The following is a 20,319-nucleotide window of genomic DNA, read 5'->3' on the forward strand; positions in this document are numbered from 1 at the left end:
CGCTCTATATACTAATACTACTCTTTGCTCTCGTCTAGACTAGACGATTGACAGCTGAGCAGCTGTCATTCATAACTTTTTAGCATTCAGGTGCGTTCGGGTATCACCCCCCTTTTGATCGTTCCGGTTTTTAACCGAATTAAGAACTGTCATTACTTAACCGATTTGAATATAAAGTTGGTCAATCAAATCTTGTCAGTAGTAAAAGGCGGCAAATTCAAAAAATGTAGGCGCGATATCGTCCCATAAAAAATTTGAATTTCGCGCCTTTTTCTACTGACAAGATTTGCTTGACTAACTATATTTTTTTTTTAATTCTGCAAGTTCTAAGGCCCCATAGGCACGAGAGCTTTAAAAGCGTTGCGTGTGTGACGCACCCATAAGTAAGAGCGAGAAAAAATATCGCTTTCTCGCTAAGTGTACCCGTTTTTGGCAAAACTAACTCTAACCAAGCTAACTCTGCAGCGATTTTGATAGCACAGACTGTACAAGTATATTTTAAACGTCATAATTTCATAGAAGTTTGATCTTTATTTATATGATAACAACGGTGTGTTACGATTGGCTACTTTGGCCGTCACTATCTATTTGATGCTGACTGTACTACTTGATAAAAACTTTCAAGCTCATTTTCAGGAGATTGTATCCAGGATAAAAATTATCCTGTCTTGTCTTAGGATGGTATCCCATCTGTCCTCTATCTTGGTCCAAACCCAATGTGTATTTGCGTCTCACATTTTACTTAATGAGAGAGTGAGACGCAATGCACATTGGACAAAGAAATTGGTGGAATACCACCCTTACTCAGAACAAATAAAACTGCTTTCAAGATAAAACCAATTTATTGCACTTCTAAACTATAAACTAAAATCTAGAAAGGATCTTACAATTAAACTAATTAAGTTGCCTCTAGACAACTCTAAATTTAGCTATCTGCATATACCATCCTTAATCTGCATGAAAAAAACTCATGTACCTATCTACCTACTGTAAATAATATTATAAAATTACTATTAAAAAAACAAGAAGCAGACAAGGGACTTCATGGTATGCTTTGAGTGAATACTGCTCTGTTGACTAATGCCAGCAGCAATCAATTACAAACCAATAAGTATATACTTTTGTTTGCATAATATATTAGGTACCTATACCTAATCAATATAATTGTACCACCAAGTGGTGCAATGGTAAAAGGTGGGATTTTTTTCCCAGTGGTTACCACCAAAACGTTTTTAGAGTTCAATATTTAAAAAAACATTATGCAATAATACGATCACAGCGCTCGCTACGGCTAAAAATGAAACCATTTATGCTTAGGGTCTACCGCGAAAAACGAAATTTCGTTATCTGCCTCTCTATCGCTCTTGCATATTCGAGCGATAGACAGCTAAATAAGTGCATACCCACTTTATAAACGAATCCCGTTCATAGTGGCTAAGCACTTTTGCAGCTCGCTGTACCTGATATCAGTCATTCATGCTAACTGCCTCTACATGTAGCCTTTTGCAACACCTTCTTAATGTCGTTAGCTATATTTGGTCAAGCCAAATTGTCAGTAAATAATAACAAAAAATACTATACTCATCCTTTTCTTTTGGGTGCTAGTACTAGTGTAAGATAAAGATAGTATGATTCTCTCTGTCTATGTTTGAAATGAGACAGTCCTTTGACAAACTATAAATTAAGCCATGAACCAAAGATAGATATAACTCCGTAATAGATGGATACAGTCTAAGGAATAAACGTGCCTCAAAAATCACGAAAATTTGATTCTCGATCAGATAGCGCCACTAGCTTTGGCCTACTCCCGTATGGATGGCGTTGACGGTTTCGTTTGTTATTTATAATTTTAACGCATATCCGTTAAAGAACATGGGTCAAAATCATATAAAAATAATTAATGCAAATAAAAAAATCATTTATCCATATTTAAACACATTTTAACGTATTTTTATAAATCTTCATTTTTAGTTTTAAAGTATGTCGATAGATGGCAGTGAATTTACAGTAGTTACAAAATTTACTATGACAGTACCGCTCTATCTTATTATATCCTCTTTGCATGAACTAAGGCCACTTTACTATTACAATATTTGTATGATCATTGATCAGCCATGACGAAAATTGATTTTCCTCATTTTGCCCAACACTCTTGAGGGATCTGGACATTCCCACGGATGCCACACCCTAAGTCTCCATATAAATAGGACCATTTGCGTAGGTCCCAAATTATTGTAAGGTCAACCCTACTCTTCTACTTATTTGTCGGTCCCTCATTACTGAGGATTGTGACCACTTGGTTTTGCAGCTCCTGTGATTTGTCTCTGTCTGTCTCCATCTGTCTCGATTTCCCTTATCCCTCACCGCTTGATGGAGTTTGCCTGAGGTGGCCTTCTTAGCTTGTCGAACCATCTAGTCGGTGGGGCCTACATGGAAATTGACTTTTACGATAAAAATAAAAATATAAATTAAGCTAAGACTTCAATATCTTCTCAATATGGCTAGACAGCCGTTCATAGGCCGCTTTATTTCTGTACAGCTGAATATTTGCTTTCACTTTTTTCATGAGAAGCGCCGCGTCAATGGTACTTAGCGTCATCAAGGCATCTGAAAAACAAAAATATGTACAATGTAAAATGAAACTTTAACATTAATTTCTTGTTCTTAAATGTGCGAAAATTCTAAAGTGTAGTTCAAAGGATACTTTAGCGGTTACTTTAACTATAGGTACTTGGTGTTTTTTTGGGTGGATGGATAAGGGAGACACAGCCGTCACAGAGTGTTCTAAAATGAACCTTAATCACTAGACCACAAGTTCCAAATTTCCTCACCTCCCATCTCCTTGCCGAACTCCTCATAAGGAGTCATCCAACTACTTATTCAAAATCAAAGTATGGCGCTGTACAGTCGAAGGCAAAAATATCGATCCAGACAAATGGCTCAAAAATATGTGAACACGAAAATATGGGAATGTATAGAAATAATATTATGCCCTTGACTGTACAGTGCATATAGCGCACTTACATTTGCGTTGTGCAGTATTATGTTATACGTCCTAAAATAAACCTTATAAAACAAGCATTAAAGTGTTACCTAGCATCTCCTTGCGAAACTCCTCGGAGGTGTCGTCAAGGTGTATAAGCATGGCGCTGTACGTAGCATCGATGTGTGCGTTGTAGAGTATGGTGTCGTACGGGAGAGGGCGGTTTTTGAACAACGTGGTGAGGGTTTGGACGGCGAAGGAACGGACTTTGTCGTTGCTGTCGTCGAGACGTTTCAACACTCCTGTCAACATGAAAACATAAAATTTTAATAAAACCTTTTTATTAGTAATATCTGGGAGACCGAACTTAGCTCGGAAAAATGTATAAAAACTAAAAAAATGCACGTTTTCCCAGAGATAAACCTAGCTAGATCGATAGCCCCCGAAACCCCCCATACAGCAAATTTCATCGAAATCGTTGAGCCGTTTCCGAGATCCCTGAAATATATAAATTGCTCGTTTAAAGGTATAAGATTTTCCGTCCGTATTTGCCCAAACTTCTTGTTGCATCGTTTTGCTGGTTATCGCAAACAAAACACAGTCATACAACCTGAATACCTACGAAACAAGAAATAGATTGTGTGTACAGTCGCCATCAGATATGTCGGAGCGGCCGAGGTGCTCAAAAATATCTGAACACGCACTCTAACGCCTTGACAATAGAGGCGTGTTCAGATATTGGTGACCACCTTGGCCGCTCCGATATGTCTGATGGCGACTGTACAAGAGTTGGACAAGAAATTTTGTTTGGCGTCTTTCAACGCCAGCTCTAAACCGATTTGTAAACACGATTGAACTTACCAAAGTACAACTTGTGTAATATTTCAGCAGCGAAGCAACCTCGCCGAGTTGCCAATGTAGCTAGACAGCAAATCGCCCGAAGAGTATGTTGTCTAGTCAGTGCCGAGTTGTCATCCAGTAAACTGTTCAGCAACGGGACTATTTGCTCTAAGAATGGCTCCAGGGACTCTTTTGTTGGGAATAGATTTACTTCCTGGAAAGTTAATAGTTTAATTAAAGTCACTGTCAGACTTAGATTATAATTTAATTACCTATAGGTAGGTACTTAAAAGTGCTTTGCGCAGAAGCATTCATCATCATCATCATCATGTCAGCCGATAGACGTCCACTGCTGGACATAGGCCTCCCCCAAGGCTCGCCACTCCGACCGATCCTGTGCCGCTCGCAACCACCGAATTCCCGCGACCTTCACCAGGTCGTCGCTCCATCTCGTTGGAGGCCTACCGGCAGTTCGTCTTCCGGTACGCGGACGCCACTCCAGAACCTTCCGGCCCCACCGGCCATCAGTTCTGCGAGCAATGTGCCCCGCCCACTGCCACTTAAGGTTTGCAATTCTGCGAGCTATATCGGTGACCCTAGTTCTACTGCGGATATCATCATTTCTGACTCTATCACGCAGAGAAACCCCGAGCATAGCTCTCTCCATTGCCCTTTGCGTGACCTTGAGCCTTCTTATGAGGCCCATCGTTAGCGCCCACGTCTCAGATCCGTATGTCATCACTGGCAACACACACTGGTCAAAGACTTTTGACTTAAGACACTGCGGCAATTTGGACGAAAAGATACTGTGGAGCTTCCCGAACGCTGCCCAACCGAGTCGGATTCGACGAGTGACCTCTTTCTCGAAGTTGGACCTACCTAACTGGACTGTTTGTCCTAGGTATACATAATCGTCAACAACTTCGACCGCAGAGCCTCCGATTAATACGGGAGTTGGCACAACATGGACGTTAGACATGATCTTCGTCTTGTCCATGTTCATTTTCAGACCAACTCGTTCAGATACTCTGCTGAGATCAGCGAGCATCGCACTGAGGTCCTCCATGGTCTCAGCCATGACTACGATATCATCGGCAAACCGAAGGTGAGTGATGTACTCGCCATTTGCAGAAGCATTGGTGCCTAACAAACCGAATTATGTAGACCTATGACAGCTGAGTCTGGAACTCACGAATCATGCTTTTACTTCTTAACGCATAGCACATTATCTTTCGGATTTCTATTGACATCCACATCACGAAAGATCTTTTGTGATGCTACACTAAATTGACATTTATTCACATTACAATACAGTTCAACTTGCCTTGTCCGTGTCCTGCTTGTCTCCGTCAGCCCCGCTGTCTGTCTCCAGCTCGTAGTGAGGGTTCTCTTGTAATGCTGAACACAAGCACGCTATGGCGGCCGTGCGGATAGTGTCTATCATATCAAATTGAGTTTTATTTCCGTAACAATAGAGTTCAACTTGCCTTGTCTTTGTCCTGCTTGTCTCCGTCAGCCCCGCTCTCCGTCTCAAGCTCGTTACGAGGGTTCTCTTGTAATGCTGAACACAGACATGCTATGGCTGCCGTGCGAATTGCTTCAGCAGTGCGGCCTGGTTCCCATACCAAATTAACCAATATCACCTCTGTGAAGAATTATAAAATAAAATGAACAATTACATTCTACCAGAATTAGTGGGAATATACAACGCAGGGTCGAGTGGTGGAAACGAGAGGCCTTTGCCCGATGCACAGCAGTGAGACACTAAAAAAGGCTAATAAAAAAAATAAAAAAAAATAAACGAAGCTTATGATTACAAAATGTTGTAAGGCATATCATATTGACTTGAATTATATTCGGATTTGATTTATTTACGCGCGATTTCTATACTCTACATATTGGCCTAATTGTCCTTCACAAGACTAGATATAGAGGAACTAGCCTAGGTGTAAGTGTATGAGCCAAATGCTCAATAAGATTTCATATTATAATGTACAGTGAGATGCGAAATTGCACGGAGAAATTATAAATAAATTCATTGATAAATTCGCCATGCACTTTTACGGCTGACTGGTGGTACCTTCAATGATAATTTTCAAGAAAGCCTCTAGTATGTCGCCGCTGCACTTGTTAAAGTTGTCCTGCCGCCGCAACAGCGCGGTGGAGAGAGAGGTGAACATCTTCAGCTTGACCTCGGGATCCACTTTGGGGGTCGCGAGGCATTCCTTCAAGAGGGGGGCTATGAGGTGCAGGTTAGACGACATGGCTGAACCTGAGAAGTGAACAGCAAAAAGGCACTATAAGAACAGCAATTGCAGGATAAACTACACTATACTTGGCACTATTGTAATAGTGGCCACTTTGAACATATGTAGAGTTCACTATTCTGAACAATTGCTTAGATCTGAAATTATTCATAACCTTAGACATTCAGGTCTGATCTGATTCAGTTAAGTCTGCGGAGGACCATAAGTAAGGTGAATTCCTTACCTTGTCATCAAAAACTTTTAGTCTGCGTGTCCAGTAAGTTATTTATCTTAGATAGCCTATGTTTCAAACTTTTCAGTGTAGAAAACTTGTCAGTATTCATCAGCACGCCTTTGAAATCTATCTGGCACCATCAACACCCAAGTCAGGGCGTCCGATGTGATAGCGGCCAGGATATGCCGAATATGCTTCTCGTACAGCGTGGTGAGGGTACGCCCGCAATTCTCTACAAAACGGAGCTTTTCCAGGTTTGCTGTAATACGTACCAGTATTCATCAGCACGCATTCCAGAAGACACCTGTCTGGCGTCAGCAGCGTCCAAGTCAGGGCCTCCGAGGTGATGGCGGCCAGGATGTGCCGAATATGCTTCTCGTATAGCGTGGTGAGGGTACGCCCGCAATTCTCTACAAAACGGAGCTTGTCCAGGTTTGCTGGAACGGAATACGTGCGATAGAAATGTTATATCGGAGTAAAGTGAGGGGTTTGATTATTGAGCGTAGTCAAAAACTTAGAAACTTCTTGAGAAATCCACCAACACACCAACTCGGAAAATGACCCATGTGACATAATAGTTACTCGTTGAATTGGCAGATTGGCACGTTAGATAACAACGGAGTAGTTTTTAGAAGTGACTATTTGCAAACGGGCTATGTTATAGGCGTAAAAACTAAATTTAATTCATGTATTAAACTCCAGTTATATCAGAGGCACTCACATAGAGCCATGAACTGGGCCTTATCATCCGCAGGCATGGCGTAGACGGTGAAGTTGATGGTGAACAACTCTTCTGCTACTCGTTGGCATCCCTCGCCGCAAAGATCCAGCACCGCTTCCGACACGTAGAGGAGGCCTCTTTGGTATTTTTCCTGCAAATTTGTTTAAGTACTAGTCGTACAGACCCTATATATATCTGATGGTACCAGATACCATAGGGACACCAGTGTCCGGGCTAATAAATTGTCTATATTGGATAATAATCCTTGTTGCTTGTTGGTTGATCTTGAGGCCCCTTACCTTTCTAACCCTACACCTGTCTGGATCAGCCAGCTCCTTGAATATGTCCTTCAACTTGGGCAGCACCAGATCCGCTTTGGAGCCTTTAATGATATTCGCGAGGACGATGAGAGCCCCCCACGAGTCCATCTCGGCCTCCAGCAGTGGCCACCACGTGTCTGGACTAATGAAGTAGCCGAATAGCTCCGCGGCGCGTTTCACCTGGACAGGGAATAAGACCTCAGGTTTTAATTGGTAAACTCAATTTTTTATATTTAATTGTGAAGGAATAATTCCGCTACCAGACGTCAAGTGCACCACGGCGTAGCAACCACATTTGCAAGCGGTGTTGGCGTGCTCTCTGGAATTTTCTCGCCATGCTAGTATCACCTCTATTTCTATAAAAAATAAGATCACCTCTAGAATAACTCGGTCATCATCGTCACTAGCCCCACGGTGTAGGGTTCGCACAATGGTGTTGGCGTGTTGTGTGGAACCTTCTTCCGCGCATAGTACAAGCCAGCACAGTAGCTGAGCTACGCGGAGACGGGCGTCTGCCTGCCAGCCTTCCATTTCTAGAACAATCATGATGTATAAAATAGGGAATAACTGCTTCTTCTTATCGTGTTAAGGAATCATAACTAAATAATATTTTGCCAATATTATGCCACCTATAACCCTCTCTAACTTTATTTAAATATTATCGAAACTTAATCGAAATTAAAATAAAAACGTCAAAAAAATTGGCCCTTATTGCAATGATTTGTTTATAATATTTTTATTGTATGATTATGTCTTATTGTTACCTCTTCCAATAGCCGGCACAATCTTCCCAATATTGCTCTGCACCAGCTGCCTGCAGCCCAGATTGGGTCTCTTCACGTCGGGGTAATGTGACGGCACGTCCTTGAGGAAGTCCGTTCTTTTCTTGAGGTCCTCCTCATTTTCTTCCATGTATTGAAGGCCGATGTCCGTCCAGAGCTTTGCGGCTGTTTCTCTGATGTTTTCTATTACATCACTCATGCTGAAAAATTTGTTACTAATAAGTTCATATAATTTTAATTGGGACTTAATAATAAGTGAGAGGGTACAAATTAAAAGTGAAATATACTTTATTAGTTTATTATCTTTCAGGATGACAGCAATTCGTTATATGATTAAATTACAAAACAAAAAAACAGTCAACATAAAAGCACAATAACAACTAATCAAATAACCCACCCCGGGTCATTCCAGGCGCAAAAGTTCCCAACACGCTCGCTGCGTTTCCGCGATGAACCGCAATAGATAACCTTGGGTACAAATTGGTTACTTATTTCTATAATAATTTTACATTTACAATGAAAACCAAGAATACGGACGTATCTATCTATCTACTCAGCAACTATGTGTAACATTCTTAAACTAAATCTTAATTAAATTAATAAAACCACATAACAAACCATTTTAGTCTGAGAAGTTTTTCATGTGTCACCAATGGAATAAATAAATTGTTATTACCTCCTACAAATTTAATCGTAGGAATTTTAACTAATGATAAACAAATAAATTTAAAATAGACACGCTTTCTTGTAATTACTTTTTAAGTTACACTTTAATCATCTGAGGACAATGTAAACTTGCCTGGTCAACAGCAGAGGAATCATGCGATGCCAGAACGAGTAACGGTCTCGGTAGTTCAGCATCCAGTTGCCAACCTCCTCCGTGACCGCCAGCCGGACTTGGCTATTCTCGTCAAACAGCTTTTCAGCCATTGGAGTGATGGACAGCTCAAAACACTTAGCGTTTCCGGCTATTACTATTGCTCCTAGAAAAAAAAGGGAGAGCGTGTGTACACGAGTAGCACACCATGACCATATTTAGCCCCAAACTAGCTGTAGTAAATATTCATAATATTCAATGAGTAGGTTGACTATAACAACAATGTGGAAAATTAACAGTTCTAACATTGAATAGCTTAGGCCAGGGGTTCTCAATCTTTTCCAATCCACGGTGCACTTGCAAGTTTAAAATTTCGGTGGCGGTGCCCTAACCTTGATTCTCTTCTCTTCTATTCGAAATAGATAGGTAATAGGTTGTCCTCACCATGTAACCTATCTATTTTTATGGTGTTGGATTGCCTCACGGCACCCCTCTCTACTGGCGTGGCGCACAGTTTGGGAAGCTTAAGCTTAAGCCATTGTCCATTGTGCATAAGCAATGCCTAAGTAATTATAGGTATAAGGCAAGGGAGCATATTAGGCATTTATCTTTATATATTTAATACTTTTACCTTTATTACTTATAACTTCTGTTTAAACTACTAATTTATCGTAAAACTTACCAATAGCTCTAACTGACGCCACCCGAACCTTATAATGTTGATGAGCAAAGTTAGACAGGACTGGTTTCACATAGCTCTCACTCTGGAAATGGAAGTCCCGAGCCAGGGTCCTCGACAGCAGAATGATGCACTCGCAGGCCTCCAGCTTTACCTTCGGAAACGGGTCCGTGCTGGTCTTCGCGAGGATGCTTGTGAAATCATTGATGAATGGACTAAGGAGATGTGTCACATTGTATTTCATAATTATCTGGTGAACTAGCTGTACTAAAATTAAACGAATCTCTTCAGATTCTTCTACAATCTCTGGACAACCAATCCGACGGACTAGAACTGGTAAAATATACGTTAAATAATAATCGTTTAGCGGTAACCGGCCGATGAAGTTGGAGATTATTGCTGCTGCAATCTCTCGACAAGCCTCGGAAGAATCAGCGATACTCTTCAAGACGTAAGCATAGACGTCTGGGAAAACGACAGTTAAGTCGCAATCTTTGTGCTCCGGGTTCTCAAATATCTCTTCGTTGATCTTAACCAGGGCCTGTTTTCGGGTAATCTTCGACTCGCTTTGTAAAGCGGTGATGTGCTGCTCAAGGAACGCACGAGGGTTCGCCTCAAATTGTGTTTTCTGAGATTCAGTCATTATTGTATTTAGCAATTTTTGTATGCTTGGAAATAATGTCGTTTTATCGACTAGACCACACTTTTTTGAATATTGATAAACAAAATGTGGTTTCCATGACGACACAAATTTGACATTTGATTTTTTAAAGGTTCTATTCTAAAAAGAGGCAAACTAACTAAAAACCGAGTATTTTGCAGCCAAAGCACTCACTGAATCAAATGTATGCAAATACTAGATTAAAATATTAAAGAATTTAATTTCTGTGAAATTTACTGGTTTCAAATAAATTTATTGATATCAATTTAAAATATTAATATCGACATTAGCCGGAACGTTTCATAACTGGACTGCATCTGGAGTTCTGGACTGTGAAACGTGCGCCAATCACAGCTCGCCAAGTAAAGCTGTCAACGTCTTCATTTTCATGAATGGACGAGATTCCTTCCTTCCTTTCATTTTATTTCGATCTCGACGCTCTCTCTGCTAAAAGTGCTGAAGTTAAAAGTAGTATAAATTATTTTGTTACAGAAACGTATTTATAATGTTGAAATTCAGTGTGTTTAATTTACTATTACTTGCGGCTGTGCTGCAGGGGGCGTTCGCTTTAAGAGAAGGCGAATGTGAGGTGTGCGTGAAAACAGTCGAGAAATTCGGAGCCACGTTATCAGACAGCGTAAAGAAAGACCCTAAATTGATAGAGGCCGAGTTCAAGAAGTTCTGCAAAAACTCTAAGAGCAAGGAGAACAGGTTTTGCTACTATTTAGGTGGCCTAGAAGAGTCCGCAACTGGTATCTTGGGTGAGCTCTCGAAGCCGCTCAGTTGGTCAATGCCCGCTGATAAAATCTGTGAAAAGTTAAGGAAAAAGGACGCCCAGATCTGTGATCTGCGATTCGATAAGCAGATTGACTTAAACAATGTTGATTTAAAGAAATTGAAAGTCAGAGACCTGAAGAAGATCCTCAACGACTGGGACGAGGTGTGCGACGGCTGCATCGAGAAGACGGACTTCATTAAGAGAATAGAAGAGCTCAAGCCTAAATATATGAATAGTGGTCGATCTGACTTGTAATAGTTCAATAATAGGTAAGCATTTGCTTTCACTAACCTAAATAAGTACTTTCTAGTTAGTCATGCATTGAGAGTTAAAGTTCTGACAATAAAATGTAATTAGTTTAGTGATTTGTCTTCCAGTTAGGCTTTATAAATGACACGAAAACATTTTGAAAGTGTCTCAAAAGATGTAGCAAGTTGATTTTAATGTATACATTTTAAAATTGATTGCACATTGTCTACTCATATGGGGTTTTCATCATAGAAATCCCCATAATGCATCATTATATAATCTGGAACAAGCTTTTAGTCCCAATAATTGAATAATATCCAGCCTCAACATTTGGCAAAAACTTAGCATCGATTAGATACATCATGAATTGTGTTAACATTATCTATTTGAAATCAACAAATGTTTTTCATGATTTTAGTTGCATTTTTCTATCTATTCAGTGCCAAGGCTTCAAAAATGCATCAATTATTTAATTACTTGTTAAATCCAAGTCAATTGCAACCCAAATTGGGATGATTATGACAGATATAAATTCTAAATATATGTATAAATAGTTGTAAATAACACAAAAATGATATATGCGAGGATAGAGAAAGTGACTCATTTTACACTCACTCATCATTGATGACAATGACACAATGCCTCTAAATATGGTCACAAGCTGTCTTACTTACTTTTTTTTAATACCACGTCAGTGGCAAACAAGCATACGGCCCATATGCCCATACTTACTGTGGTCTATTAGTCTACTACACATAAGATACAATACTTAACCCCTTGTATGCTTAGACACGGTTGGTGCGGAATTTAAATCTATTGTTTTAATGTCAAGTTCACTTTTTCAATGATCTAATTTGACAAGCGGCATATGAAATTCATTAAATTCCAAAGATTAATAATGTATTTTCTTTTGTTCCAGAATAATAAATGAAATGTGATATCAACATCAACAACTAGGCTCCGTGGTCTAGCCTGAATAGAACATCAATACTGCATTTAAGGACTGTGAATGTTGTGGGAATGTTTGTGCACACATTGAAGTAAATTATTGTAATTATTAAGTAAATATTTTTATGAACGCTGTGGTTTTATTAATTATTACTAAGTAATAATTTTGTAAAGCTTTGGTTGAACTGACTGTAACATTTTCAACTCACTCAATGGCATAAGGTGCTTATTGCAAATAAACCTTTTAACCGCCTTAGAAATTTTCATCGAGCATGCTCGTCTCGTGTCGCCGGCGGTTACACAAAGTTCTGTCTTATTTATCAGACCATGGCGAAATGAGCCTGATTTTGTATGTCTTATATATCAGTCTACAGCGGTTAAAAGGTGAGGGAACTGCAACTTTGCCTGGTATAAAAAATACTACTTGAGGTAAGCACTCTGTGTTCAGACTTGGTATACTATACTAGACAGGGTCTAGTGATACGGATAATGGTAGGAAAGTGTAAAATATATATAAAAATATTCATGAATAAGTTTATCCAAAGCTGGCCCCAGACTTGTACAATCAGTTAGGTAATTATTCTCAAACATGTGTATTGTATAATACCTACTCATTCTCAATAGAGACACTATCAGCATAGCATACAAACATCAATGAGCAGTTTCCAATTTTCAGCTTATGTGATGTTTTGTATAATGATGCTTATATATTACTGACTTACAAACAAAGGGATGCCCAGGCTGTTGGCTTCAGGCCAAAGTGCAATCCATATTTTCAGTTATGTAACTATTTAACTAGGTCAAATTTTAAAGTTTTGCCTCCATATTGACATTTGATATGAATTGGATTTGAAAAGGATAGTTCGTTATAGGGAATATGCAGTGACTAAACTATATAATAAAAAATGAAAGATTTATTGGACCATACAACAATTACATAGGTAACACAACGTTTTTTTAAATTACAATCTGGATAAAATAACAATCATAATATTATCTTCAGTTTTCCCCATTATTTAGTAGAATCACACATTCAGTTAAAATGGTGTTATTGCATACCTAATGTTTTACCTAGTGGTACTTGTAATTCTTGTGGTGACCTGAAATGAAAAACAATTCAAAATTTTAAATTTAGCAACTTTCAAGGGGGTGCCGTTATTGGGTCAAATGGTTAAACAGCCCGGGGATGCATTCTTAGGCACTTGTGGATTAGTCTCTTGAGTAATGGGCCTAATCCTTGCTAGCTAAAATCCAAAATCGAAATTTCGGTATCTACCTCTTTATCGTTCGAATATGCAAGAGCGGTAGAGAGTTTTGGACGGCAATCAAAGGCAGGGCGACTACAAGAAAAATTTAGGACACTTACTGATCCTTCCATAGTTAATCGCGTAGAAGAACACCATGTTACCGACGAGTATCTGGAAGAAGGGGGCGGCGCCCACTTTCCGAGGCTGCATGTACTTGTGCTGCCATCTCCACCAAGCTGCGGGAAAGTGAGGAAAGGCGCTACTGTCGAGAAATTTTGAACTCTTAACACCTAAGTCCTAAATTATTCAGAATTGGATAGAGTAAAACACTAAGTAAGGAACCTACCGTAAAATATTGAAGAAGAAAAACCATGGCTCGTCAAAATTAGGAACTAGTGTTATTTTTACATATTTGTGTCTTTTTGTCATGTGTGGAGTGTGAAAATATGAATGGCTCTTTGAAAATCCTAAGTGTCGATTTCTACTGCGGTTGGCCTTTCTTCCTAAAAGTTTGCCGATGCCGAACCCAGTTCGAAACTTATAAATTATTCTTAGATAAATATTAGGTACTTACCCCTGCTAAAAAGGCCCATAAAGGCGGAAGGAGATTTGGACCTTCGAGCAAACCACGCTGGGAGTTCCATCAGTTTCACCTCGCCGAATGGAGTATCAGCTGAAAAAAAAATACACATGCACAAGACGACATGGGTGAGAGTTATAATTTTAGCCCCATTTTGCTACTATGTTCAGTCCCCGCGAAGTTTACGGGCGGCTGGCAGCTATCCGTAGTCTGTGGGTTTTTTATAGCTCTCAAGGAATACCTATGTGATATTGGTATGATGATGAATGTGCAGATGGTATTTAATTTCTCGCACCTTAGGTAATACTAGGTATTCGGGTCGGGTAGCTCCCCATCACCCCCGAACGTCTGATAGATGTTTCCGAATTATATCAATAAAATTACTTCTGAATTATTACCTGTAAAATGTTCCTACTTTGCTCCACTTTAAGGAAATTTTGAATAATTTTTTAAACCAGTGTTCATTATTAAATATTCAGACGAATTGAATATTAAGAAGAACATCTTATGTAACATATTGTATCGGTAAATCATGCAACTTTATGAAATGTTGTTTTATATAAAATGAAGCTATGAACTCTGAATAAAGAGCACAAGATACCCATTGTTTGGGGTATTGTATTTTTGCTCCTACCTATAGTTTACTTAGGGGTGCAAAGTTACCCCATTGTGCGCCAAATTAATAGGTCCCGCCAAAAAAGAGAAATTAATTTTATGACTAACGTAGCAATTCCAAATATATATATACAATTTCGTTTATCTGAGTATACAAATAATAATATAGAATATGTTCTATATTATTATTTGTATACTCATATGTATTATTATGTTTGAATATATTAGACGTTGTCCTTTTTTTTCAATTGGAGCATAGTTACCCACCAGCACCACCAGGGAGCAAAGTAGGACCATTTTACGGTACCTGTCATTAGTGGGTGATTTAGGAGTGGAGTTACGTACCTAAATACACCTTATACCTAAAACGAAATCTTATGTGTTATAAGGTGTATACGTAATGATAATGATCCTTTTTACGAGATAGTTGCGTCCCTCAAAGCTAGGCGTAAGTTAATAAAATATCTAAGTTGCTTTCTTGTGGCTAAAGAGATCGGTAGAGACGGTAGGGTAAATACTTACGTTTCCCATAATATTTTGCAGGGTCGTAAGGCCCATGCGTCTTAGGATCGTACTCTTTAGGATAGTCTCCTAAACCCATTATAATTTTGAGATTGCCAAAATTTCTCCAAATGTCGGAAATGACAAACAATGAGACTACTTATAGACGTTATAATTTTTTCTCGATTAAGTAATTAAATTCCAAAAAGTTTGACTAACATTAAGGGTGCCGCCAGACATGTGACAATCGCCGAGTGCAGCCGCTTCAAAAAAAATCCTCCACTGCCAAGCACATAGCCACCACCAAGTCTGACCAACCAATTTAGGTACCAAAAAAAGGCAGCATAATACTTTTTTTGCGATTATAGAAATATTGAAAAGGTTGCAGTGCAGCAGTGTTCACGAGGAATTTAGTTCAATTTTGTTAAGTACAGTTGGACAGTGAGTAATGTTACTAATGTAACATTTATAGCACTCTTCCAGTGTAGCTAATGCTATTTCTTATGTACTCTACAATAAAATAATCAGGGTAGCCCTACACACACCCTTCAGGAAATAAATAAAAAACTAAAAATCATGTTCACTCTAATAACTTTATTGCAGTAACTGTAGAATTCACTTTCCCTTACAATACAATCATAATTTTAGCAGATGTTACCCATACATAAACATAAATACAGTATTACTATCTGCTGATGGCCTGTTCCGATGACAATCTTTAGTGGTACTTGTAGTTCCTGTGGTGCTCTGAAATAGACAAATATTAGCTTAGAAAAAATTACTTTAATCACACTAAAATAAATTTAAACCTTTTGAGTGTTGCAACTGCATGTGTGGTGATATGAATATATTTTTACAAGTTTTCTTTAAACTTAGATGACATTTCTGGTTATGACTAAGTCTTTTACAAAAAATATGTCTATTAAAGTGATTCAGAACAATGACCCAACTAGAGAACAAATCAAATTATTTTATTAAATATTTTATAATTTGTCTGTCTGTCATATTGTATATCCTAAAGAAAAAGTGACCAAACCCTCCAGTGGCGTATGTATTTTTTCCTACTTCTCTAATGTTATCTGTCATTTATACATTCATGAACACCAATATAAGAACATACATAAAAGGTTTAAAGAAAAGTCTGTTTATTCCTCATAACAGCACTAAGTGCTGTCACAAGTCTTGGGCTTTAAAATCGCTAAAACATGACTGTGATTAATGGCTACCAACCAAACAAAATCAAAATTAATACAGTTTCAAACTAAGCGCATTGCTGCCAACTTACAGAATATTCATTAGGTTGTATAATAGAAACAATTGCTACATAAGTCAGACCATAGAGTAATTTATACTAGAGCGGTACTGTCATAGTAAATTTTGTAACCCCAGTAAATTCACTGCCATCTGTCGACACACTTTAAAACTAAAAATGAAGATTTATAAAAATACGATAAAATGTATTTAAATATGGATAAATGATTTTTTTATTTGCATTAATTATTTTTATATGATTTTGACCCATGTTCTTTCACTGGTATGCGTTAAAATTATAAATAACAAAAGAAACAGTCAACGCCCTCTATACGAGTGTAGGCCAAAACTAGTGGCGCCATCTGATCGAGAATCAAATTTTCGTGATTTTCGAGGCACGTTTTTTCCTTAGACTGTATCCATCTATTACGGAGTTATATCTATCTTTGGTCAGACACACAATACACATGTGCCACCTGTAATATAGTAACAGTCATAGACTATGAAGACCGCTTAGCGTTGCTTGTTAGTCTCCATAGGCTAGGCCAAAATTGAGAAAATAACTGTCTAAAAATTTTATTTAGCAGAGCAAGTACCTGGCCTTAGGAATTACGAGAAAGTGTCAATGACCAGCCGGGCCACAAGTATCTCAGCTGTATACTTTTGGTTTGTTTACCTATATGTATGATTCTACTAGTTTAAAGTATTATTTTTGTTGACTCGTAGGATAAGTATTGTATGCAACATTGTATAAGTAGGTCAAAAAACGCTTGTGGTGTATTCCTTTACTCGTCCAATGTTCGCCTATGCCTGCGGCTTCGGCTCACATTGTAACTCAGTTGCATAAAATACTATTGTAAGTTATGATGGTGTTCAAAATTGTGTGATAAAATATGTTGTAAAGAAATGATCAAAAAAACTATTTAGGCTGAAGTAAATCCCAAAAAAACTTGGTTTTTAATTATCAGTAGTTTAAAAAAAATGTTTCATTAATCACACAACTTTTCAAAATTATTAAGCAATAAAAGCATTACTACCACCACAGTAGGTAGATATAAGGATGGAAGATCAATGTTACAGCAGGAAAACTGAACACTTGAGCTTTTACACCTTGTGTATTTTTTAAATAGGGATTTGTTTCTTTCAGGTTTAATTTGGGATAAAATGGTAACATAAATTGCATTAATACCTTTATCACCATTTCTACTACAAATAAATGAAAGAACTTACTCATCTTTCCGTAGTTGATAGTGTAGAAGAAGATCATGTTGGCTACCACCAGCTGGAAGAATGGCGCGGCGGTCATCCTCTTAGGCTGCATGTACTTGTGCTGCCAGCTCCACCAGGCTAAACCAACATAATTCACGTTAACATATACATTCTTATACAAAACTAACTTGAACAACTCTGAAGGTAGTTAATTTAGTATTAAGTAATATTGTTTGCATGCCAGTGTTGGCGAGATATGAGCGCACCTCTACTTATTGTAAACTATGTTAACACCTGTATATAACCATGTCTCTAGCAAATAAAAAAATCATTCATTCTTTCATTCAAGGGGTTGTAGTTAGACAGGTTTCAATGACATTGCGCTATAACCTATACAAAACTACGACTATATATTATACGCTACCTCGGCTGCAAGCACCCATGAAGGCCGAGGGAGTCTTGTTCCTGCGACCCAGCCATGCTCCGATTTCGCTCAGTTTCAGCTGGCCGAACGGAGTATCAGCTGAAAAGTGGAAAAGTAATTATGTAATCAACCGTTGTAAATGGACAGACGAATTTTGTGAAAATTCACTTACGCTTTCCGTAGAAACGGGCAGGGTCGTAAGGCCCGTGCACAGCCGGGTTATATTCTTTAGGATAGTCGCCGAAACCCATTATTATTTTGTAATCGACCAAATTATTCCGAAAGAAATTTGGTCGACGAAAATGACAATCGTAGACTATAGACAACTATTTTTTTTAAAATGATTGTTCCGATTGTCTATGCTTTATTAAGGGGATTACCCATGTACCTAAAATGCGTTTATAGTTTGTCAAAGGACTGTCTCATTTCAAACATAGACAGAGAGAATCATACTATCTTTGTCTTACACTAGTACTAGCACCCAAAAGAAAAGGCTGAGTATAGTTTCTTTTTTTTCTTATTTACTGACAATTTGGTTTGACCTACTATAAAACGCCATACTTCCACGTTTTAAAGTATATCTTAAATGTCACTCGTGTCATTACATTATTTAAAAAAAAAATCGTTGTCTATGATTATACAGCAAATTTCATTGTTGTGTCCACTTTTTCTATCTCTCTTAAATATAAATTGAAAAAAGCTGAGAAGATGGTTCTTGAAAGTACTATGATATGTGTTGATAACAGTGACTACATGAGAAATGGAGACTTCCTACCAACACGCCTCCAGGCTCAACAAGATGCCGTAAATTTGGTATGTCATTCCAAAACAAGATCGAATCCTGAGAATAATGTAGGATTATTGACACTCGCTAACGTCGAAGTGCTGGCCACGCTGACCAGCGATGTTGGCCGCATCCTGTCTAAGCTTCACCGTGTGCAACCGAATGGTGATATCAACCTGCTGACTGGAATCAGAATTGCCCACTTGGCACTCAAGCACCGTCAGGGCAAGAACCACAAAATGCGCATCGTCGTGTTCGTTGGCTCGCCGGTCCACACCGACGAGAAGGAGCTCGTCAAACTAGCAAAGAGGCTGAAGAAGGAGAAAGTAACCTGTGATGTTGTGTCATTTGGAGAAGATGCTGAGAATAATCCATTGCTAACAACTTTTGTCAACACCCTTAATGGCAAAGACAACACTACAGGAGGCAGCCACCTTGTTTCCATTCCTGCTGGTAATTGTGTGGTTCTCTCTGAAGCCCTAATCTCGAGCCCACTGATTGGTGGAGATGGTGCTGGCCCATCAGGTTCTGGATTGACTCCATTCGAATTTGGTGTTGATCCTAATGAAGATCCGGAATTGGCTCTAGCTTTGCGCGTGTCTATGGAGGAACAGAGACAGCGTCAAGAGGAGGAGTCCCGGCGCCAGCAGGCTAACACTGAAGGTGAGGCTCCTAAGGCTGGGGAAACCCAAGATAGTGGCATGGAGCGTGCTCTGGCCATGTCTTTGGGCCGCGAGGCTATGGAATTGTCAGAAGAGGAGCAAATAGCCTTGGCCATGCAGATGAGCATGCAACAAGATGCCCCTGCAGCTGAAGAGAGCATGGATGTTTCTGAGGAATATGCTGAAGTCATGAATGACCCTGCCTTCCTGCAAAGTGTTCTTGAGAACCTACCTGGCGTAGATCCACAGAGTGAGGCTATCCGGAATGCCATGTCTACCATCAAGAAAGACAAGGATGAGAAAGATGACAAGGATAAAGATACAAAGGGCTCAAGTTCAGGTTCTAAATAAAATATTTTTTGTTACAATGTTTTAATTATACATTATGCTTGTAAACTTTAACTTTAGACACCACTGTGTAACTACAACATAAATTTATGGAATACAGAAGTTCTATCAAAAAATATTGATTATTGTGGCCAGGAGATCCAATTTAGACCCTCTATTTTGTCAAATTCTGAAACAATAAGTTTATTTAGATTGTTTTTCTAAAACAGATACCAAAGCAAAAACTAAGCCAAAATACAGTAAAATCCGCTTAATAGTATGTGTTTGGTACATTTTCCCACATAATAAACCATTTCACACTGATCCCTGCCACTTTTTTTCTTCCTTAGTTCATGGTTAATATGCTTTCCCACTTAATACACTCACTGTGGCACTGGGCCAAAAGACCTGATACAAAGTATAGTTGGTGTAACACGTAAGTTACACTAATTGCCGCAGT

The 20,319-nt window shown here is 38.7% G+C and overlaps 5 protein-coding genes across 5 annotated transcripts; 2 read left to right on the forward strand and 3 right to left on the reverse strand.

The window, feature by feature from the left end:
- Nucleotides 1–823: 823 nt before the first annotated feature.
- LOC134744134 (dynein axonemal assembly factor 5) lies at nt 824–10,349 on the reverse strand. The gene is made up of 12 exons (XM_063677831.1): nt 9,627–10,349; nt 8,927–9,110; nt 8,110–8,327; nt 7,721–7,878; nt 7,325–7,525; nt 7,026–7,176; nt 6,577–6,741; nt 5,904–6,095; nt 5,307–5,468; nt 3,845–4,033; nt 3,094–3,285; nt 824–2,607 (listed from the first exon to the last, which is right to left on the reverse strand). Exons 1-12 carry the CDS (start codon nt 10,264–10,266, stop codon nt 2,474–2,476), a joined length of 2,586 nt encoding a protein of 861 aa, XP_063533901.1. The 5' UTR covers nt 10,267–10,349; the 3' UTR covers nt 824–2,473.
- Nucleotides 10,350–10,703: 354 nt separating this feature from the next.
- Nucleotides 10,704–12,389, forward strand: LOC134744136 (mesencephalic astrocyte-derived neurotrophic factor homolog). The gene is made up of 2 exons (XM_063677832.1): nt 10,704–11,331; nt 12,231–12,389. The coding sequence occupies exon 1, from the start codon at nt 10,790–10,792 to the stop codon at nt 11,315–11,317; it is 528 nt and encodes a 175-aa protein (XP_063533902.1). The 5' UTR covers nt 10,704–10,789; the 3' UTR covers nt 11,318–11,331; nt 12,231–12,389.
- An 879-nt stretch (nt 12,390–13,268) lies between these two features.
- LOC134743881 (putative ATP synthase subunit f, mitochondrial) lies at nt 13,269–15,347 on the reverse strand. The gene is made up of 4 exons (XM_063677512.1): nt 15,224–15,347; nt 14,081–14,179; nt 13,626–13,742; nt 13,269–13,359 (listed from the first exon to the last, which is right to left on the reverse strand). The coding sequence occupies exons 1-4, from the start codon at nt 15,300–15,302 to the stop codon at nt 13,331–13,333; spliced, it is 324 nt and encodes a 107-aa protein (XP_063533582.1). The 5' UTR covers nt 15,303–15,347; the 3' UTR covers nt 13,269–13,330.
- Nucleotides 15,348–15,781: 434 nt separating this feature from the next.
- Nucleotides 15,782–18,419, reverse strand: LOC134743882 (putative ATP synthase subunit f, mitochondrial). Its single transcript, XM_063677513.1, has 4 exons — nt 18,259–18,419; nt 18,087–18,185; nt 17,684–17,800; nt 15,782–15,949 (listed from the first exon to the last, which is right to left on the reverse strand). The coding sequence occupies exons 1-4, from the start codon at nt 18,335–18,337 to the stop codon at nt 15,921–15,923; spliced, it is 324 nt and encodes a 107-aa protein (XP_063533583.1). The 5' UTR covers nt 18,338–18,419; the 3' UTR covers nt 15,782–15,920.
- Nucleotides 18,420–18,704: 285 nt separating this feature from the next.
- Nucleotides 18,705–19,909, forward strand: LOC134744185 (26S proteasome non-ATPase regulatory subunit 4). The gene has a single exon (XM_063677905.1). The coding sequence runs from the start codon at nt 18,795–18,797 to the stop codon at nt 19,881–19,883; it is 1,089 nt and encodes a 362-aa protein (XP_063533975.1). The 5' UTR covers nt 18,705–18,794; the 3' UTR covers nt 19,884–19,909.
- The last annotated feature ends 410 nt before the right edge of the window (nt 19,910–20,319 follow it).

This window comes from Cydia strobilella, chromosome 9, assembly GCF_947568885.1.
Source record: "Cydia strobilella chromosome 9, ilCydStro3.1, whole genome shotgun sequence".
Taxonomy (NCBI): domain Eukaryota; kingdom Metazoa; phylum Arthropoda; class Insecta; order Lepidoptera; family Tortricidae; genus Cydia; species Cydia strobilella.